General features: G+C 34.2%; 1 protein-coding gene and 1 long non-coding RNA gene across 2 annotated transcripts; one reads left to right on the top strand and one right to left on the bottom strand.

Annotated features, from left to right (window-relative positions):
* Positions 1-838: 838 nt before the first annotated feature.
* Positions 839-14,108, bottom strand: LOC125676141 (adrenodoxin-like). Its single transcript, XM_048914047.2, has 4 exons — positions 13,924-14,108; positions 7,072-7,184; positions 5,689-5,821; positions 839-2,436 (listed from the first exon to the last, which is right to left on the bottom strand). The coding sequence occupies exons 1-4, from the start codon at positions 14,085-14,087 to the stop codon at positions 2,340-2,342; spliced, it is 507 nt and encodes a 168-aa protein (XP_048770004.1). The 5' UTR covers positions 14,088-14,108; the 3' UTR covers positions 839-2,339.
* Positions 14,109-15,009: 901 nt separating this feature from the next.
* On the top strand, positions 15,010-16,265 carry LOC125676159 (uncharacterized). The gene is made up of 3 exons (XR_007370791.2): positions 15,010-15,189; positions 15,710-15,795; positions 16,128-16,265. It is a non-coding gene; the product is annotated as an uncharacterized LOC125676159 (long non-coding RNA).
* The last annotated feature ends 3,735 nt before the right edge of the window (positions 16,266-20,000 follow it).

Below are 20,000 nucleotides of genomic sequence, written 5' to 3' on the forward strand. Positions count from 1 at the left end.
AGTGTACTGAGCCTTCTTACTATACATCTGTAAGTGTACTGAGCCTTCTTACTATACATCTGTAAGTGTACGTGTCACGTGACTTGGTCTTATTTATATTCCACCTAACTATCCTCTACATTTCCACGAAATGGTTGGTTGTTTTGTTTTAAGACCTGTCCAAAAAATTCACTCATTGAGATGTCACCAGCTGTAGTCCTATGCTAGTGCTCATCAGAGCCTTACCAGCGAGGATTCTTTATCGTGCCAACGCCTGCCGCCACTAAGGACCTCCATTTTTAAGGTCATGTCCAAAAGACCCGTGATTCTTACTTCCAAATGTAAAGCATTTGGCAAAGGAGCAATCACTACCCATGTTTACGTCTTAGGTTTAACACGGCCATGGTACGAGCTGCACGACGTCCAGCTTATGAAGCGAATACTCTACCACTTAGCGACCACGACCAGCACGGCATGGTATACCTTGTGAATAGTTTGTTTACATTAGCGACCACGACCAGTACGGCATGGTATACCTTGTGAATAGTTTGTTTCCATTAACGACCACGACCAGTACGGCATGGTATACCTTGTAAATAGTTTGTTTCCATTAACGACCACGACCAGTACGGCATGGTATACCTTGTGAATAGTTTGTTTACATTAGCGACCACGACCAGCATGGCATGGTAATCCTTGTGAATAGTTTGTTTACATTAGCGACCACAACCAGCATGGCATGGTAATCCTTGTGAATAGTTTGTTTACATTAGCGACCACGACCAGCACGGCATGGTATACCTTGTGAATAGTTTGTTTACAGAAGGACTGTCCAGACAATGAATACAACACAACTAACACAAATTACCATTCATTTATTGATTAGACGTTAATTACTACACTGTAGTGTGCCATTCATATGTATACCAAATATACATTTACTAATATACGCAACATTATCAACAGATACACTCAAATCTTCTCACAAGAAAAGTCATCACAAGAAAAGTCATCGTTGTTTCTTTCCTTTCTTCTAACAACATCGTAATCTAGTTTCAGAATGGGGTAAAGTCATATTATGAAACAATGACTTTAAAACTATTTAAAATACCCCTGTGGTAATGAAAACAAAATACAAATCTTCACACGAAAACTCTTCTCGTGAAAACTATTAATACCCCTGTGGTGATGAGAACAAAATACAGATCTTCACACGATTACTCTTCTCGTGATTTAGTCAGTACACAATGAGTAGGTATCAGTAAGATGGCTGTTATAAGTATCAGGGATGATTTTAAATACTGGTACACTCACTAACAAGATGTGTTTGTGAAACACAAATGCCCCCGATAATGGCCAATTCCGAAGATGGCTAAGGTCACAAGGACAAATATCTAGGTACCAGTAGAAAGATCTTGTCACAAGAAATGCTCATTTGCAATATGAAAGGTCTAATATTTACCATTTAGAAGTTATGACCAATGTCAATGTTTTTAAAAATAGGTCAAATGTCAAGGTCAAAAAGTTTAGTACCAACGGAAAGGTCTTGTCACAAGGAATGCTCATGTGAAATATCAAAGCTCTATCACTTACTGTTCAAAAGTTATTTGCAAGGTTAAAATTTTCAAAAATTAGGTCAAACTCCAAGGTCAAGGTCACAGAGTAAAAAATGTTGGTACCCACGGAAAGGTCTTGTCACAAGGAAAACTCATGTCAAATATCAAAGCTCTATCACTTGCTGTTCAAAAGGTATCAGCAAGGTTAAAGTTTTCAAAAAGTAGGTCAAACTCCAAGTTCAAAGGGTAAAAAATGTTGGTACCCACGGAAAGGTCATGTCACATGGAATACTCATGTGAAATATCAAAGCTCTATCACTTACTGAATGACAGACAGGACAAAAACATACACCCCCCTCCCCCCGGATCTTCGATCTCGGGGCATAAAAATCTACTTCAGTCAGTCATACTGACTTACTGTAACAGTATCAGTACTGTTAAAGTGCTTGTAAAAAACTTCAAATTGACAAAATCTTATCTTATCACAAACCCTTATCTCATGCGAGAAAAATATGTAAAATTCCCAAGTTACCTCCCCTGGCATGTTACTGTTCATACTGTACACACAAGTCATCGAGCGACCGGACACCGAAAGTACTCACATATAGGAACAGCTATTTATATTCTACTATAGGATACAAGTAATGTGCAACTGTACCTTGTCAATATGAAATATATATATGTACACTGTACTTATCTGCATTTGAAATAAATACAAGTAATTTGAATCCGATTTAAATATTGATATATATGTTTTGTGAGAGGTATAATTTTTAAAACTTTGCCCTAAAACAACAGCTGTTGTCACGAGGGGTCTCTGGCATCCGCAACACCAGAAGGAACCCTCACCTCAAGGCCATCCATCTCTTTGGTCACTATAACCTGGCATCCTAAACGTGATCTGTACAAAGAAACAGAATCCACTTTAGTATCTCAGCTGATGGAGTGCAATAGCTTGTCTTTTGTAGACACCATTAAAAAAATTCTTTTCTCGCCGACAACATTGTATTTCCTTAACTACGTACATATATTTCATCTTGTGCTCTAGCCTTCTATATAAAATGATTCTAAATACTTGTAATATTACGATATATGTATTTATTTTTGCGTACTCGAAATTTAGTGCAGTTGAAGCTGATTCACTATTTGGTGAAATTATGATTTAGCACTTCAGCTACGTTACAATGTACGATAATGGACAAATGGAGAAGAAATGCCAGCGACAGCATTGTTTTGCTTCCTACTTTATGGCCAATTTTTAAACGTTATCATGTTTAAATGATTTTTTTTAATATGACAATATAGATATTTATATGAATATCCATTGGACAAAACAAAGAGAGATAACTCTTAGTCTATGATTTCACAGGGGCTTGTCGTCCGGATTGTGGAAAATAAATATTGAAAAAATGAATAAACAAAAATGTGAATCCCCTTGAAAACCCCTTTTGAAGTTGTTTTGATAAAGATGCCGACGTGTTTTGACAATTAATACATCGTTTAAATTTCATCCCCTACAAGTAGTATTAAATGAAACATGTTGGCATATTTATCAAAACGACATCAAAGGGGTTTTTCAAGAGGATTCATATATTTTTTTTCTACGATCCGGAAGCCAAGCCCCTGTGTATAATTTGGGTTAAAATCACATATTTTACTACAGAAATCAATGGAGAACGGAAACTGTTTTTAACCCCCCCCCCCCCCCCCCCATGAAACATAAATTCCTTTTTAAAGGTTATGTAAACTGTCATTTAGCAAATTTATACCGAAACTTCTTGACCATTTTCACCCAAACTTGTCATAATCTATTTATAGTGGAAGGGGTTTCAAATTTGTTTAATTATAGGACCAGGCTCCTATCTAAGGAAATATAATCGGGAAATAATTATCAAGAGGCCCAAGGGCCTAGAATCGCTCTTCTGATAAATTGTACAACCCCACCATTTCTATTCTTAGCCTCTTAGTATTCTAAATCTTTAGTTGAATCCTAAGAATTCAAAAAAGTAGGTCAATGTGACCTACTTTTTGGTTTACACATTTTGAGAACCCAAGAAATATCAACTGACAAAGTTTGATGATTTTAAGCCAATTAGTATCTGAATATTGAAATATAGCTGTCAAATTCCAATCGTAGGTCATGGTGACCTACTTTTTGGTCAGCGAACTCCGAACATGCAAGACCCATCAACTGACAAAGTTTGATGACTGTAGGTCAAATAGTATCTGAAATATATAAATATAGGTGTCCAATTCCAAAAGTAGGTCAAGTTGACCTACTTTTTGGTCGAAACCCTTCGAACATGCAAGACCCATCAACTGACAAAGCTTGATGACTGTAGGTCAAATAGTATCTGAAATATATAAATATAGCCGTCAAATTCCAAAAGTAGGTCAAGGTGACCTACTTTTTGGTCGACACACTCCGTAGACTCAAGATGCATCAACTGTCAAAGTTTGATGATTGTAGGTCAATTAGTGACTGAAATATATAAATATAACTGTCAAATGCCAAAAGTAGGTCACAGTGACCTACTTTTTGGTCGATACACTCCGAAGACTCAAGATGCATCAACTGACAAAGTTTGATGATTGTAGGTCAAATAGTGTCTGAAATATAGTAATTTAGCTGTCAAATACCAAAAGTAGGGCACGGTGACCTACTTTTTGGTCGACACAAACCGAAGACTGAAGACGCATCAACTGACAAAGTTTGATGATCCTAGGTTTTACAGTGCCCAAAATATGCATCTAAAATTGAAAATGTGAAATTTGAATATCTGCAAAATTCAAAAAGTAGGTCACTGTGACCTACTTTTTTATAAATATGTTTCAAGGCCTCAAGATGCATCAACTTACAAGATTTGATGATTCTAAACCTCTCGGTATTTGAAATAACAACTTAAAATATATCTATAAATGATAAGCCATAAAATTCAGAAAGTAGGTCACGGTGACCTATTTTTCAGTTGACGCATTTCAAGGTCCCATGATCCACCAACTGACAAGTTTTGATGATCATAGGCTTCAAATTGTCCAAGATATGCATCAAAATTAATTTTAAAATAAATACCTGCAAAATTCAAAAAGTAGGTCACCGTGACCTACTTTTGAGACAACTTGACACAAGGTCCTAAGATGCATCAATTGTCAAAATTTGATGATCCTAGTATTTATAATGACTAAAATATCTAAGATTTAAGGAATTTAAAAAATTTATAAATTTAGGTCAACTTTGAAGTGACCTTTAGACCACGCCCTTTGCCCCAGGGTAATGCCTTGAACAATTTTTAATCTACAACATATCCTCATCCTTATGTGTAAGTTTGGTGATAATCTGCACTGTGGTTCTTGAGAAGAAGATTTTTTAGCAACCACTACTTTTGTTTGTATTTTCCTGATTATCTCCCCTTGTTAAAGAGTCACATCCATCTATTTAGTATATATGAAAGCCCTTGGGCCAATGATACCCTGTAACAAATTTGAAAAAAATTGGCCAAGGGGTTCTTGAGTTATAGCCCTTTTTCTAAAAAGTTTACGCACACCGCACAAATGGCCATAGCATTAGCTCTTTGAGCCTTTGGCTCAGAAGAGCTAAAAAGGGTGGGATGAATAAGAAATTTCCTTCTAAGAACCACAACGGGTGAATGTTGTGACCCATGGGCCTTTTGTTTTTTGTGACTCGGGTGGATGTTGTGGCCATGGGCCTTTTGTTTTCTATGACTCGGGTGGATGTTGTGGCTCATGGGTCTTTTGTTTTCTGTGACTCAGGTGGATGTTGTGACCCATGGGCCTTTTGTTTTCTGTGACTCAGGTGAGTGTTGTGGCCCATAGGCCTTTTGTTTTCTGTGACTCGGGTGGATGTTGTGGCCCATGGGCCTTTTGTTTTCTGTGACTCGGGTGAATGTTGTGACCCATGGGCCTTTTGTTTTCTGTGACTAGGGTGAATGTTGTGACACATGGGTGTTTTGATTTCTGACTCGGGTGAATGTTGTGACACATGGGCCTTTTGTTTTCTGTGACTCGGGTGGATGTTGTGGCCCATGGGTGTTTTGATTTTCTGGTAGTGCATTTCACATTTACACACCCACTGCTAAATGTATGAGGAGTATGTAGAATTCACATCACAGTGCCTTCAGTAGTGAGAACTTACGTATCTGTAAGGCCATAAGCAAGGTCTAGCATGTCAAGTTCTTCATCTGTGGGCTTTTCTTTGATTCGGTCGTAATCCTCATTGGTAAAGATGAGATGACACGTGGAGCAGGCCAGGGTTCCTTCACAAGCACCTGCCACAATAGAATAGTGCAGCAGCTGTTAGACACAAACAACTCAGCAGGAAACAGGGGATTCAACACAGATTAATGAAGATTGAACATCAGTAAGAGATACCAGCTGAAGTTTTTTTTTTATATTGCCAATAAATGCTACATGCACAAATTTTATGTGACACTAGACAAACCACAGCAAGAAAATGAATTGTTTTTCTTTCTTTAATGCACTTAATAAAAGCAGGTAATATACATCTTAAAATATCAAGAGTTATGAAAAGAGAAAAGTTGATAATTTTTAATTGATATACCAGGCTTGGATTTCTCAAAAAACAAAACAAAAAAAAAATTAAAAAATCTCAAACTTAAGTTTTCTTTTATTTGAACAGTCAGAATTTGAGTAAAATCTCAGACTTAGGTCCTAGTTTCCACTTAAGTCCAGGTCAGTAGATCTTTAGTACATGCATATCTGTCTATCACACACCATTATTCTGAATATTGTACTGGCCTTGTACAGCTGTAGTACTAATGAGTGATACTTTGTAGACTAGCATTGATGAGAAGGAATGTAACTAAGTTAAGATTACCCACCAAATCCATCAATATCTATGTCATTATCAATAATTATATCCAGAAGATTCTCTCCCACTAACCAAATCCATCAATATCTATGTCATTATCAATAATTATATCCAGAAGATTCTCTCCCACTAACCAAATCCATCAATATCTATGTCATTATCAATAATTATATCCAGAAGATTCTCTCCCACTAACCAAATCCATCAATATCTATGTCATTATCAATAATTATATCCAGAAGATTCTCTCCCACTAACCAAATCCATCAATATCTATGTCATTATCAATAATCCAGAAGATTCTCTCCCACTAACCAAATCCATCAATATCTATGTCATTATCAATAATTATATCCAGAAGATTCTCTCCCACTAACCAAATCCATCAATATCTATGTCATTATCAATAATTATATCCAGAAGATTCTCTCCCACTAACCAAATCCATCAATATCTATGTCATTATCAATAATTATATCCAGAAGATTCTCTCCCACTAACCAAATCCATCAATATCTATGTCATTATCAATAATTATATCCAGAAGATTCTCTCCCACTAACCAAATCCATCAATATCTATGTCATTATCAATAATTATATCCAGAAGATTCTCTCCCACTAACCAAATCCATCAATATCTATGTCATTATCAATAATTATATCCAGAAGATTCTCTCCCACTAACCAAATCCATCAATATCTATGTCATTATCAATAATTATATCCAGAAGATTCTCTCCCACTTTGGTTTTAGTTGACTGCTTGCTGCCGTCAGACATCACAAAGTGAACCGTCACACTACAAGAAAACAAGCAGATGATACAAGTTTATCAGATCTAGAATCTTGTCAAATTTAAAAGTTTTCTGAGTACATTATATTAAAAGGCTACATACAAATTAAAATCTTAATATCTAGTCTTTAACACTCAACGATGATCCCTACTGAATACACAGAGGACCTTGCAAATACATTCTGAATCACCATTTAAAACTTGTTGGATAAAACAAGCTAATTCAGAGAATCTATATCCCCTATGTAAAGAAAGAATAAGTGGGTGGAATACACAGAATGCAGATGGAGGGAACAATTACATCAGGCACCCTGCCCTCCCCATACAAGTTCACAAATTCTTTCAATAAAACCTGGCCTGGATTTCTCAGAAAGATTTTAAGTCAAAACTTAGACTTAAGTTAGAGATATTACTAAAATTTTTACTGCTCAAATATAAGAAAACTCAAACTTAAGTATGATTTTTTTTTATTTTGAGAAAATATAAACACTTTTATCAGCAGTTGTAAGGAGGGGAGGGGACTAGTTTTACAGTACAAATCTATCTAATACCTTATATCAATTGGGACCTTGAATTTTTAACCTTTTGATCTCAAAACCAAAAGAGGTCTTTCTTATGTTATAGAGATTAATCACCCTGGATGTCCTTGCAAAAAGCTTGGAGAAAACTAAAGTCACCATCTAAAACAATTTTATGTTATACATGTACATGGATTTCTGACCTGGACCTCAAAATCAATAGGGGTCATCTTCAAGTCATTGTAAGAAATTTCACGGCAAAAGCTTCAGGACTTATACAGGAGATAAAGTCTGGTAGAGACTTTTTAAATTGGTAGAGACTTTTCTGTTTTCTGTCCAGTTTATGTACATGTAGCACTTAGGGAGAGAAAAAAAAAAAACCTCCCTCACAAAGTACTTCAGCTGACATTCTAGATAGGAACCACAAAAATGGTACCTTCCAGCTCTACATCATTGTCAATGGCAACATCTAGGAAAGTTGCACCAACTTTTGCTTTGGCGACAATCTCATCCCCATCCCGGTCCAGAAAAGCCACTGTCACTCTACCGGATTACATAAAAGTAAAGATTTTACAAAATTGATTTGAACAACTCCACTTTGCTCAAGCAGATTGCTCATTTCTACTGAAACAGACAGATCCAGAAATGTCAATAACTCTGTGCAATTATAAACCTGATTATGGCAAACTGATTTTTTATTAAGAAATTAAACATATCATGAAAAAAGAGAAGGGAATTGTATGTTTTAATGTATTATACCTGAGACATTGTATGCTGTGTGTGCGTGTGTGTATTTCATTATTATTTTAATATGCCCTGAAACTGATGTTTATTCTTATCTAGCATATTTATGGTGTCTTGTGTTTTCATGTTTTATATGTACAATGAGGATAGGTACAGCTTTTAATTATTTAATAATTTTTTTGTATGTATTATGTGTATAACATTCCTTGTAAGGTATATATGCATTGTAAAGCACCTTTGAGCGTACATAGTGTATGAAAAGGGTGCTATATAAATATGGTATTATTTATTTATTTATTTATATTATCTTTAGTGATCATACATTCTGGTTACTCGAATACCAGTGAATTAAGGCTAACGTGCAATGTCTTAAAATACCTCCCACTTTCTATAACAACCTGTCTTGTTAAATAAAACAAGCACTCTGTAAGTATTGCAAAGCAATATACTACCCCCTAAGTAACTGACCCCAGGTCAAGTTGTTTGCATGGTATTTTGCCTTACTGTATACATATCAAATATATAAACTACAATGTGTTTGTGAAATAATGATGTTCTCATATGGCTATCATTATCAACTTCAAGGTGAAGGTCATGAGGTCCAAACTTTTGGTATGAAAAGAAAATTGATACACATCTGAAATATGAAAGCCGTATCACCATCCATTCAAAAGTTATGGCCAAAGTTAAAGTTTTTGCAGACAGACAGATAAAAAATTACAGGGGCATAAAAATACATGAAAATATAAATCAATTAGTGTATACATATTGCTGGGACCATGTCCAGTCTTAAAATTCAAAATTAATGTATGACTTTTTGCATTGTCAAAACATGTCGACAATCATCTACAAATGACGTCTTTATCATCCATTAACCTATACTCAGCCTTGAGTTCTATTGCTGTACAACAAACAACCTCGTCTCCAATATTCTGAACAATGAAGCATATAAAGATCAGCATTTTCGCTGCTATCAGCGTCTTCAACAGTCACAGCTGCATTTTACTTGTCATGTGGTGTCTTTACCTCTTGCGTGTTTAAATAACAAATTGAAAATTTATGATCAGACATTTTTTGGATGAGTGGGCATGTAGATATTATCTTCAGAGTATATCATATCTTTCATCTCTTGTACAGATGATTGATTGATTTTTGATGTTTTCCACCACACTCAACAATTTTTCAGTTATATGGTGGCGCCCAGTTTTTGTTGGTGGAAGAGAGAACCCAGATACAATGCACCTGGGAAGAGACCACCGACCTTCTGAAAGTAAACTGGGAAACTTTCTCACTTACCGGCGCGAGCAGGATTCGAACCCGCGCCGACAGAGGTGAGAGGCCGTGTGATTTTGAGCGCGATGCTCTAACCACTCGGCCACGGAGGCCCCTCTTGTACAGATGAAATTTACTACAAATTGGTATGCCCTATATATTTATATCACATCTCACACAATAGAAAAATACAACGAACAAGACTGAGTACAAGAATTAGTTCAGTCAACCAAGCAGTCATTTTTTTCACAAGGGTCCTGTGGTTTTCGAATTGAGAAAAAATATCGACATTTCAGTCAAATTGGGAAAAAATTAATTTTTTTGTAAATAAGTTTTAAAGTCATAACAAACTTTATATTATTTTTATTTTACAAATCTCATTTGCTTTAACCTTCTAAAATTTTCAACTATTCTATCCAAATCATCATTACCACAACTCTTTGTTAAATCTTATGCATATAATTCACATCGAATGTTTTTTTTCTTCCAAATACGTTTTCCTTTCATAATTTTATAATTGATAGGAAAAATACAAGCTAAATTGGGAAAAAATTAGCAATTTTTAGGAGGGGAAAAGGCCGAAATTCGGACCCATAATGGGCCTAAAAAAATCTCTCCCAAGAGACTAATTTTTATAATTTTTGTTTACAGTAACAGAACCGTAATGATCTAGACAATGAAACTTATTCGTGTGTCAACTCATTCGATAACCAATATTAAACCACAAAATAAAATTTTAGCTTCCTAGGTTAAAGCATTGCAGTGAGATGTCTAGAAAACTATATATCTAGCACAAAGTCTCATAAATCTTGTAAAAATCAGTTCACTGTGACAAAACTTCCACCTGATCTAGTACATACATGTCACCTGATCTAGTACATACATGTATACATAGCTAATGTTGTGTGTCTCACTTTAAAAATAACTTTAGATTATTATCATGAATATTATGATATTATGATTATCTGTAAACAATTAGTAAATCACATACCAAATTTCAGATTTCAGATTACCAAATCACAGCATGATGAAAATTCATTCAACCATGGAACTATTCAATTAGTTTTAAAAAAATTTGTTAGACTAATATGTCAACCATATAATAAAATGGATCAGTATCCACTGGGTAACCGCATATCAAATTTCAGCTTCCTAAATCAAAGCATGATGAAAAAAAAAAGTCTGGAAAACTAAGCTGTGTGAGAGGGACTGAGGAAGTGAACACCAATAGTCCCGGTCTGTTTCACCGATAGAGGACTGGTAATATCAGGTTTGGGATTCATGTACTGATGGTGGATTCAGCTGTCAGACGAGTGATGATATTTAGTTGACACATGTATACACATTGCTTGTTATTAGAAAGGGTATAACATTTCATCTACATTTCATCTACACATGGACAACTATCTACAAGTTTTGGTTTTTTTTTGTGAACCATGACTAAATATTGTACAAGTAAATGTAACACTTGTTGATGCTTTATTTCCTGTCTGTTTGAGTTTAAAGATGATTATGTAGTTCTTAAATAAGCACAGAAACTGTAATGTAGTGAATTTAAACACTAATTCACTAGAACTAAATATAGTAAGGAAAACAAGGTGGGGTTATCTTCAACAGAGAATTGTTATCCTCTTTAATTGTGACCTTCACCTAAATAAAAACTGTGATGGTTTATATGACTATTTCATTATCCAATTACCTTTAATTACATATAAATCTTAACATCAGTGGTGGCCACTGGTGACAAAAAATAGCTGTAATATAGGCGTGTTGAAATACTGGTACTCAGAACCCATTACTCGACAAAGCAGGCAACAAATGCAAATCACAGAGTACCTTCTAAATACAGTCTATGTGAAAGACGTCAGACTGTTGGACCTGACCGATGTGCAGTGCCTCAGGTCTGCTGCATCATTTTTTACACCGGACCGAAATATATCTGATGTCTCAGTGTCCAGTTTTGAGCTTTACTATTTTGACGCGGAGTCATTTAAATGTTTGTTATAAGTAAAAAATATCACACAAATCCAAATACGTAAATGAATGTGATTAAAACCGTATGGGCAGTCTAAAGTATTATACGGGAGGGATCCCTGGTATAGTATTACTAAGTATAATAAATAAGATTTCCTTGGTTTTGCATTTTCACGTGTTTCACTTTTTTACATTAGGTTTCTCGGTCTGACAGAATTTGGTTCAGTCCAGTGTGTTCATTGATTACACAGGACCGAATGTCCTGTGTGGTCCAAAAAACTTTCGCATAGACTGTAAATATTAAATTATTTTCTGCTTTAGATGGGTTATATCATCACCAAATAGAGTTTCAAACACGAGCTAATGATCAGCAAATCATTATCGATGTATATACATGTATCCGCAGCCTGTCAAATCAACAAAACACACTAGAATTGCTTTTTAAGATAGAAACAGACTTGATAAAAAAAATTGATCATTAATTCAATCTTCAAAAATGTCTGAAATTTTTTGAAAAAATAAAAACTGTCAGTAACAGTTTGCAAGATGTGCCTAAGAAGATGAGATTGATTTATTTCTTACTCTGCACACATTATAATGAAAACACAATTTTGGTTTGTATGGATTCTTTCATTTGATATCCCCTCCTTTCTCTTTCTAATGTAAACCAGCTGATGCTAATATTATTGTTATTTCCGTTTCAAATTCTGAATTGTTTGGTCATGTTCACCAATTCATCGATTAACTAACCATAATTAAGTCTGAGAATTTAACGGTAGACCGATAGGTCGCGGCTATGCCATGTGAAAATAAGATATCCCGAATTGTCTATGCCAAATTCTAAGTAACAAAGGAATAATTATGATACGTGTGTGATAATGCACTTAAATGGATTCTTTCATTTGATATCCCCTCCTTTCTCTTTCTAATGTACACCAGCTGATGCTAATATTATTGTTATTTCCCGCCGTTAATTTTAGAGTATACGACTTAAGCGTCTAAGCGGTTTGAAGATTATGACTAGTGCTCTAGACAAATTTTTCAACATACGATCCGAATGTCTTTAAATGTCGATGCTTTTTTTAAAAATCAGCATTGATGAATTTTAATGGGATCTAATTTTAAACTAAAATTTTCCTCAACAATATAACTAGAGTTATCCTATTTTTTCTTTATTTCCCAAATATTCAAGTGTTCCAAGAATGTCAAAACAAATAATATACGTTCGACTTAGCAAAAATAATTTTGAGGTCAAGGTCAAACAAACAGCATGTATATGATTCCGCAGTTAAAGTATTTTCTGGACAGTGATTATGATGCACAAAATAAAAAATAAAACGAGGACAATATCAATAGATTAAATGTAGAATACACTTGTCAACACTTCGCCGCGAGTTACGTCCCTTTGCGGGGTCAGCCAAAGGTTAATCGGTGAAAAATCAAGTTTTCCTTCTTTATCTTACCAAATGTAAGATGTCATTACTTTGAATTTTAGCCAATTATAAAGTTTTCATACAAGTTAATGGGTTGTCCCAATCTGGGGCATATTGTAGTTGACTGCAACTGATGGAAAAATAACAGATGTCAAAGCTACAGATAGGAAAATTACAAAGGCCAACGTAGGGAAATACGATTTTTATCCGGGAGATGGCGGACAAGGGACGTAACTTTCGCGAAGTGTTGATACGTGTATTGGAAATGGAGTATGGAGTTGAATAAAAATAAACAAAGTTTGTTAATTAATAACTATCTTTTCTCGATATATGTGTTATTTTTTTCGTCAAATTTTGGTCAGGTCTATGCCAAATGCCAATGGTCTATGCTGCATCAAAAAGACATAGACCTATTGTCTATGCCATTTAAAAAGTTTAAATTCTCAGACTGCATAATAGACACAAATATGAAAACTACGACACTTTATTATATTAAAGGCAAAAGACAGACCTATCCCAATTATCCAGCATTAAAGGACGAAATACCAAGTCCATAATTACTATCATAATATACTAATGTTGTGGTGTATCTGCTGAAAGTTTTACTGAGAAAATTCGAAATAATAGCCAAATATCAATCAGATTTCAATAACTCCTCAATAAATTAATACATAATGTTGGCAATGTTTCTGATCAAGAAATTATTTTAAAAGCTTGCCATATTATTTAAAAAACAGATTGTGTAACCATCAGGGCTGAGTTAAGTAATAGTCACTGTAAGTTTTAACAAGGTAGGTACACTTACGTTTCCTTTTCAAGCGGCTTTGGTGTAGTAGAGAACAATCTGCAATGTTCGTGTCTATAAAGAGCTCTTTTCTTCATTATCAGTGGAACAGTTGTGGCATTAAATCGCTGAAAAACCGACGCAAACCGGGGCAGGACAAAACGTGTGACATTTCTTGCTGCCATTTCTGAGATAGGTGAATAACGAGTTCGATCGCTGGATGTCGATCCCGATTAAAATAATCAGACGTCCCTTGGTGTGATTCGATCTAGGCCTAAGCCGTCGTCTAATATTTACTGTTTGTGCGATGTAGTCCTCTTTCTTTCGCCAGAAATGCATTATCATTTTAGTGTATAAAGTTTTACATGGTTTAATGCCAGATTATTTAAATGTTTTTAAATATGTATCAGAAGTCAGTCAGAGGCAAACTAGAAATTCTTATTCAAATATTTTGTATATACCCAGGGCAAAAACAGAATATTATAGAAGATCTTTCAGCATTTCAGGGAGCACAGTGTGGAATGCCTTGAGTCAAAACATAAGAAACTCAACGAGTGTTGCGTGTTTTAAGAGAAATTATCTTAGAGATTATCACCATACTTTTTAAGCTTCATTTTGTATTCTATTTATCTTACATTCATAATTATTTCTTAAGTTTATATGTATTCTACTTCTTTTAATCTGTGTTTATTTTACTAATATCTGTCTGTATGTATGTTATATGCAGGACCATATTGAAAACTAGCGTTATCGCTAAATATGTAATCCTGGTTAAATAAAGGTCTTATTATTATTATTATTTTATACAGAAACTACAAATATGTAATGATTTATTTGCAATTTAATTTCTATGATTTAAAGGGAACGTAGGGTCAAAAATCAAATTTTGATATGTGAAAACTGGTACCATGCAGACAACAAAATCAAGCATAGACAAAATAATTGCTGTTGATAACAAGATTTAATCTGTCATTTACACTGAAAACTGAGCTGAATGGGAGAATCTCTTATCATGGCGGCTGATGACGTGTATGCGGCAATTCATTACAACTGCTGTGCCTATAGCACTAAATGGGTTACAGAGTATCTATAATTTAAATGTCGGAAGTTCAATCGAAATTTTGCACTGTGGTCAAAGGAAAAGGAATACATGTATCTACCTTTTAGCATCCCTGATCTCCCCAAAAACTATGAACATTGTGCAAGAATTCGGATACATAACCTTGGGAATGAATATTTTGTTTTGAACGGCATTTTGAGAAAGATTCTTTGAATGAGGATATCAGGGTAAGTATAAATTATGTTTGCTTTTTACGTAGTAAATACTAATAATTCTTAATGTGTAAATAACCAGAGTTTATTTACAACAAACTTTTACTTATACATGTACAATAATTTTCTAATCTAATCTAATTCAGTTTATTTTAATATCCTTATCCAGTGAACATTTTGTACAAGCTAAATATGAAATATTCAAAGTTAAATTAATATCTAATTAAATTAAGATATTGAGATACACATTAAAACCTATCAAAAAGAAGATGCATGCAGTAACTAAAATATTTGATGGCAGCAAGCCTAAGGAAATAAGAGAAAATAGCTCAAAAAGATGAAGAAAAGGAAAAGCGGGATCCATGTAATACTTTTAAAAAATCATCCCAGCACTAGCACATTTTGTATTAGGCCCTATACTATTGTTTTTTTTTTAAAGAAATTGAAAATGTACAAGTAAACAAATGAAGTATAGTATATATGAAGTATAGTTTATATAATTAATTAGTCATTATTAGTATTTTTCATTTTTCAGCTAATCCATTTTCTTTTGGAAACCAATGAAAAACTCATATGCAGAACCTATTGACCAACCTGGACTATCAGCATCTAAGGAAACAGGTAATTTGATGCATTTCTCTAAATGATTAACAAAGTTTTACAACCAAGGTCATTTGAATTCCCCCTTTGCAGTTAATCTTTCAAGTCTTGACATTTACGACGTGGTAATTACTGCAGGGGTGTAGTGATAATCAACTGATTTGTGCTGTATACAGGTTCACATCGCAAGATTCTCTTGTAAACAGATGTACTAATAAATCAGAAAGAGAGAAAACTACTATGAAAAATAAACTCTTTGTTGTGTGAAATACATGTACATGTACATGCACTTTCAGGAAAATTCATTATTTAAGTTATAAAGTAATGGTTTGATTTCATTTTTATATTTTCAGCTCAATGAAGACATGAATAGTGACTAAAATCCATATTGAAGAATAAATTAACTTTGTGCAACATATACAGATAGAATTGCCCAGTCATTGTCCATCATATGTGCTAAGGAATGTTCAAGTGAAGAATGAAGAAGTGAAGATAATGAACTGTATGAAGAATACAAAATTAAAAGTTTAAGAATTAAGAGCGTCGTTTTCATCAATCCATCCGGCCAATTCACTGGTGTTTTCATTTGAAGCTGCTGATAATTCCTCTTCATTATAATCAGGCTCATATTGATATCATTTGCAGTCAGACATTCACTGAGAGGCAATTGCCCGGTATACGTCATAAGCAGATGGGATTGTGGGAAATATCTTAAAGACCGATAACTTTACCTTGCAAAATGGCAGCCTCCAGCAGATGATGTGTAGCTATATTTAATAGCCGATTTCTACACAACAGATTACAATCAAATGGAAATAACCACTGGACTTAATTACTAAATATTTAGTATTTGAAATGTGAAAATATTTTCTTATATCCTACGTTCCCTTTAAGAAATAAATAAAAATAGAGAAGGTACGATGAGAAATCAAACGTTTATATTGCTGATAAGATATAAAAAATTGTAAACTCAAGGATAGTAGCTATTAGAATTTCTTTGACGGTTTTCTGAAACAGTTTGAGCAGTATTGTTGCTAAAACATTAAATCAAACTTTCGTTTTGAAAGCAAGTAACATAAAGGGATATTACATGTTGTAATATAATTAATATGATAAAGGTTTCCAGAGAGAGAGAGAGAGAGAGAGAGAGAGAGAGAGAGAGAGAGAGAGAGAGAGAGATTTATTATATCGATTTTGAACAAACGATTAAACTAAGAATATTCAGTAGTTTCTTACTAAATTGATTAATTTCCTGATACACATCTGCTTGATATAATAGATACCAAACAAAAATATGTGGTTCTAATGGTCTGTGTATATCAATGATATTGTAAACAATGCGTAATAAAAAAAACAACAACCTAGGACTTCTAAGGAAACTCAAATTCACATTATGTAGAAACAAACTATCTAAATTGCAAATGACTCTTGTTAGACCTATACTAGAATATGTTTCAGTCGTATGGGAATGATGTTCTTCTGCAGAAATTAAAAAGTTAGAAAAAGAACAGCTCCATGCAGCTATAGAATTGTAACGGGACTGCCAATTCTTGCATCCAAAGAATCATTATATTTAGAAACGGGTTGGGAACCACTATGTAAAAGACAGGAAATCGCAAAATTAATGACAATGTATAAAATTCACTTCAATCTTGTACCACAATATTTAGGCGATATTAGTGACAATTTTCGAAAGGATACATCGCGCTACAATACTCGTTACGAATATGACTATATACCTCCTAGAACTAAGCAAGAAATATATAATAAATCATTTTTTCCAGATGCCATTCGCAAATGGAACTCTTTAGCAAACGAAGCAAAGAAAAAACAACCTCTATCTGTCAGTTCCGTCGAAACATTTATAATAATATCAATATTTCAATAAAGCCTAAACATTTTCTTCTTGGCAAAAGAATAGTAAATATAATTCATACTAAATCAAGACATAACTGTTTGCTTAACTATAATTTACCCCGAAAAAAACATTGTCAATTCTCCTAACTGTCATTGTGGTATGAGAGAAGATGCATATAATTTTTTCTTTGTTTGTAAAAGATTTTCAGTAGTAAGAAATGTTATGTTTAACGAAGTTTTTCAAATACAAGAATTATCTATTATTGATACACGGATTTTACTTTGGAGCAGTGACAATTTGGGGTATGAAACTAACAGCAAAATTTTTAATGCTGTTCACAAATTTATACTAAATTTAGGCAGATTCTCATGATAATAATTCACTTTATGCTAAATGTACATGTATTTATTTTATCTATACATATGTTTTATGACAATTGTTATCAATTAATCTAAGGTGAGAACCTCGTAAGTTGTAAGAACTTGTGTTCAAACCTGCTGTACAATGTGTATTATATATGAAAGGTGAAGATAACGAACAGTGATCAATATATGCAATACAACATGTTCAAACCACTTCAAAGGGATCGATAGTAAGACTATATAATACAAATAATATCGTTTAACTTTGTAAATTCTATTCATTAAATTAAAGGATACAATTAGTTATATTTCAGAAAAAGTCCTTGAATTTTTCAAAGAATACTTTTATAATTTGAAGGAAAAATTCTGAAATAATAGTGGATGGTAGACGTGTATATTTGTTATCTACAAGAAAATATTCTTTAAAATCAAAATAAAAAATAAATCGAAAAGAGGAATAAAAGTTTCTAGGTCATCTGTGTTATGGGGTTAAAGATAAAACAATAAGGTAATTTGTACACGTTTTTTTTTTCGGGGACCCTTTTCCCATTCGATAGATTTATATTCTTATCATATGCTGAAATGATCCTAAGCTTTCTGTTGACTGAGATCTAAAACATCATAAAAATAGAATATCATAATATTCTCCGCGTGTATGGCGTGTAAAAGGTTGCTATATTCGATAATCTTATGATGTATTTTCAATATCTTGTGATGCATGTTCGATATTCTTGTGATGTACGTTAAATATTTTGTGATGTATATTCTATATCTTGTGATGTATGTTCGATAATCTTGTGATGTATGTCACGACAGTCGTTGACACGATAAAGAACCAAACTGCTACGACTGTCGTGGATATTGGGTCTAATTTGCAAAACTTTGTTGGCGCACCACTGATAATATCACACACTTCAGAAATCGACACTGGCTCAACACTGCAAAAGGAACACCACCAAACTTAGTGTCAGCACGAAGAACTATTTCCATAGATGGTGTCATGCTCAAAGAACATAGTCTGTCTCTTCTGAATTTTTTCAATAAAGTATTCACCAAAATTGGATGGAAGATCGAGTTCGTTATTATGCACTGGTAAAACTGACACATTTGTATTTCCCCATGACATTGTTTGTAAGCTTGGATAGTTGTTTGGAATCGCTGCCTAATTCCTGAGTTGTGAGTGTGGTAGTGTTTTACAGTGTAGCATTTAGTATCCTGCATACACTCCACCTTGAATACTTATTTGTGGACAGACAGTTTTGTTCGTCTCATCATCCGTTCAGCTCTCTGACGGTCTCTCTTGGCATAATGAAGATCGTCCTAAAATATGGGGTGTTTGGGCGTAGAGTGACCTCCTTTGATTTTGGAGGCTCATGAATATCGATGGTGGCTTGGGGGGACGCTTTTCAGCGGATGCGGCTTCGTTTATGAAGCTTGAAAAGTTCAGATCGTGTTTGAATTTGCCGATGTCAATGTCACGATTTCCCCCTCATTTTGGTGAGACACAGCAAAGAACGGATTGCAAGATGGTCCCCAGTTATGTTGCCATAGTTGGCACATACACCATTTGTTTTGGTATACGAGAGATAAATAGTACGTTGATTGTTCCGAAATATCAACGCATTGTAGATTATTCCAAGGTTGGTTACTTGTATATTGCTTAATGTCCCACTCGAGAATATTTTACTTATATGGAGAGGTCACCATTGCCGGTGAAGGGCTGCAACATTTAGGCCTATGCTCGGCGCTTATGGACAGGGAGGGGTCTTTATCGTGCCAACACCTGCTGCTGTGACACGGGACCTCGATTTTTGCGGTCTCTGACTCATCCGAAAGACCGCCTCATTTAATCACCTTGTGCGAAAAGCAAGGGGTACTGAGGACCGCATGGGGACGTTATTGTAAGAAGATGCTATTACATGTTGTATATTGAGTATGTATCTATTAATTTCATGTTTGAAATTATTAGGATTTCGTGTACAAATATTTCTTACTTGATTGATTGA

This window comes from Ostrea edulis, chromosome 3 (assembly GCF_947568905.1).
Source record: "Ostrea edulis chromosome 3, xbOstEdul1.1, whole genome shotgun sequence".
NCBI classification, from domain to species: Eukaryota; Metazoa; Mollusca; class Bivalvia; order Ostreida; family Ostreidae; genus Ostrea; species Ostrea edulis.

Coding starts and splice junctions, on each gene's coding strand:
- LOC125676141 (XM_048914047.2), bottom strand. CDS start 14,087: ATGGCAGCAAGAAATGTCACACGTTTTGTCCTGCCCCGGTTTGCGTCG. Junction 5,822..7,071: donor CATAGATATTGATGGATTTG/GTTAGTGGGAGA, acceptor CTATTGTGGCAG/GTGCTTGTGAAGGAACCCTG. Junction 2,437..5,688: donor GCTTATGGCCTTACAGATAC/GTAAGTTCTCAC, acceptor TTCTTTGTACAG/ATCACGTTTAGGATGCCAGG.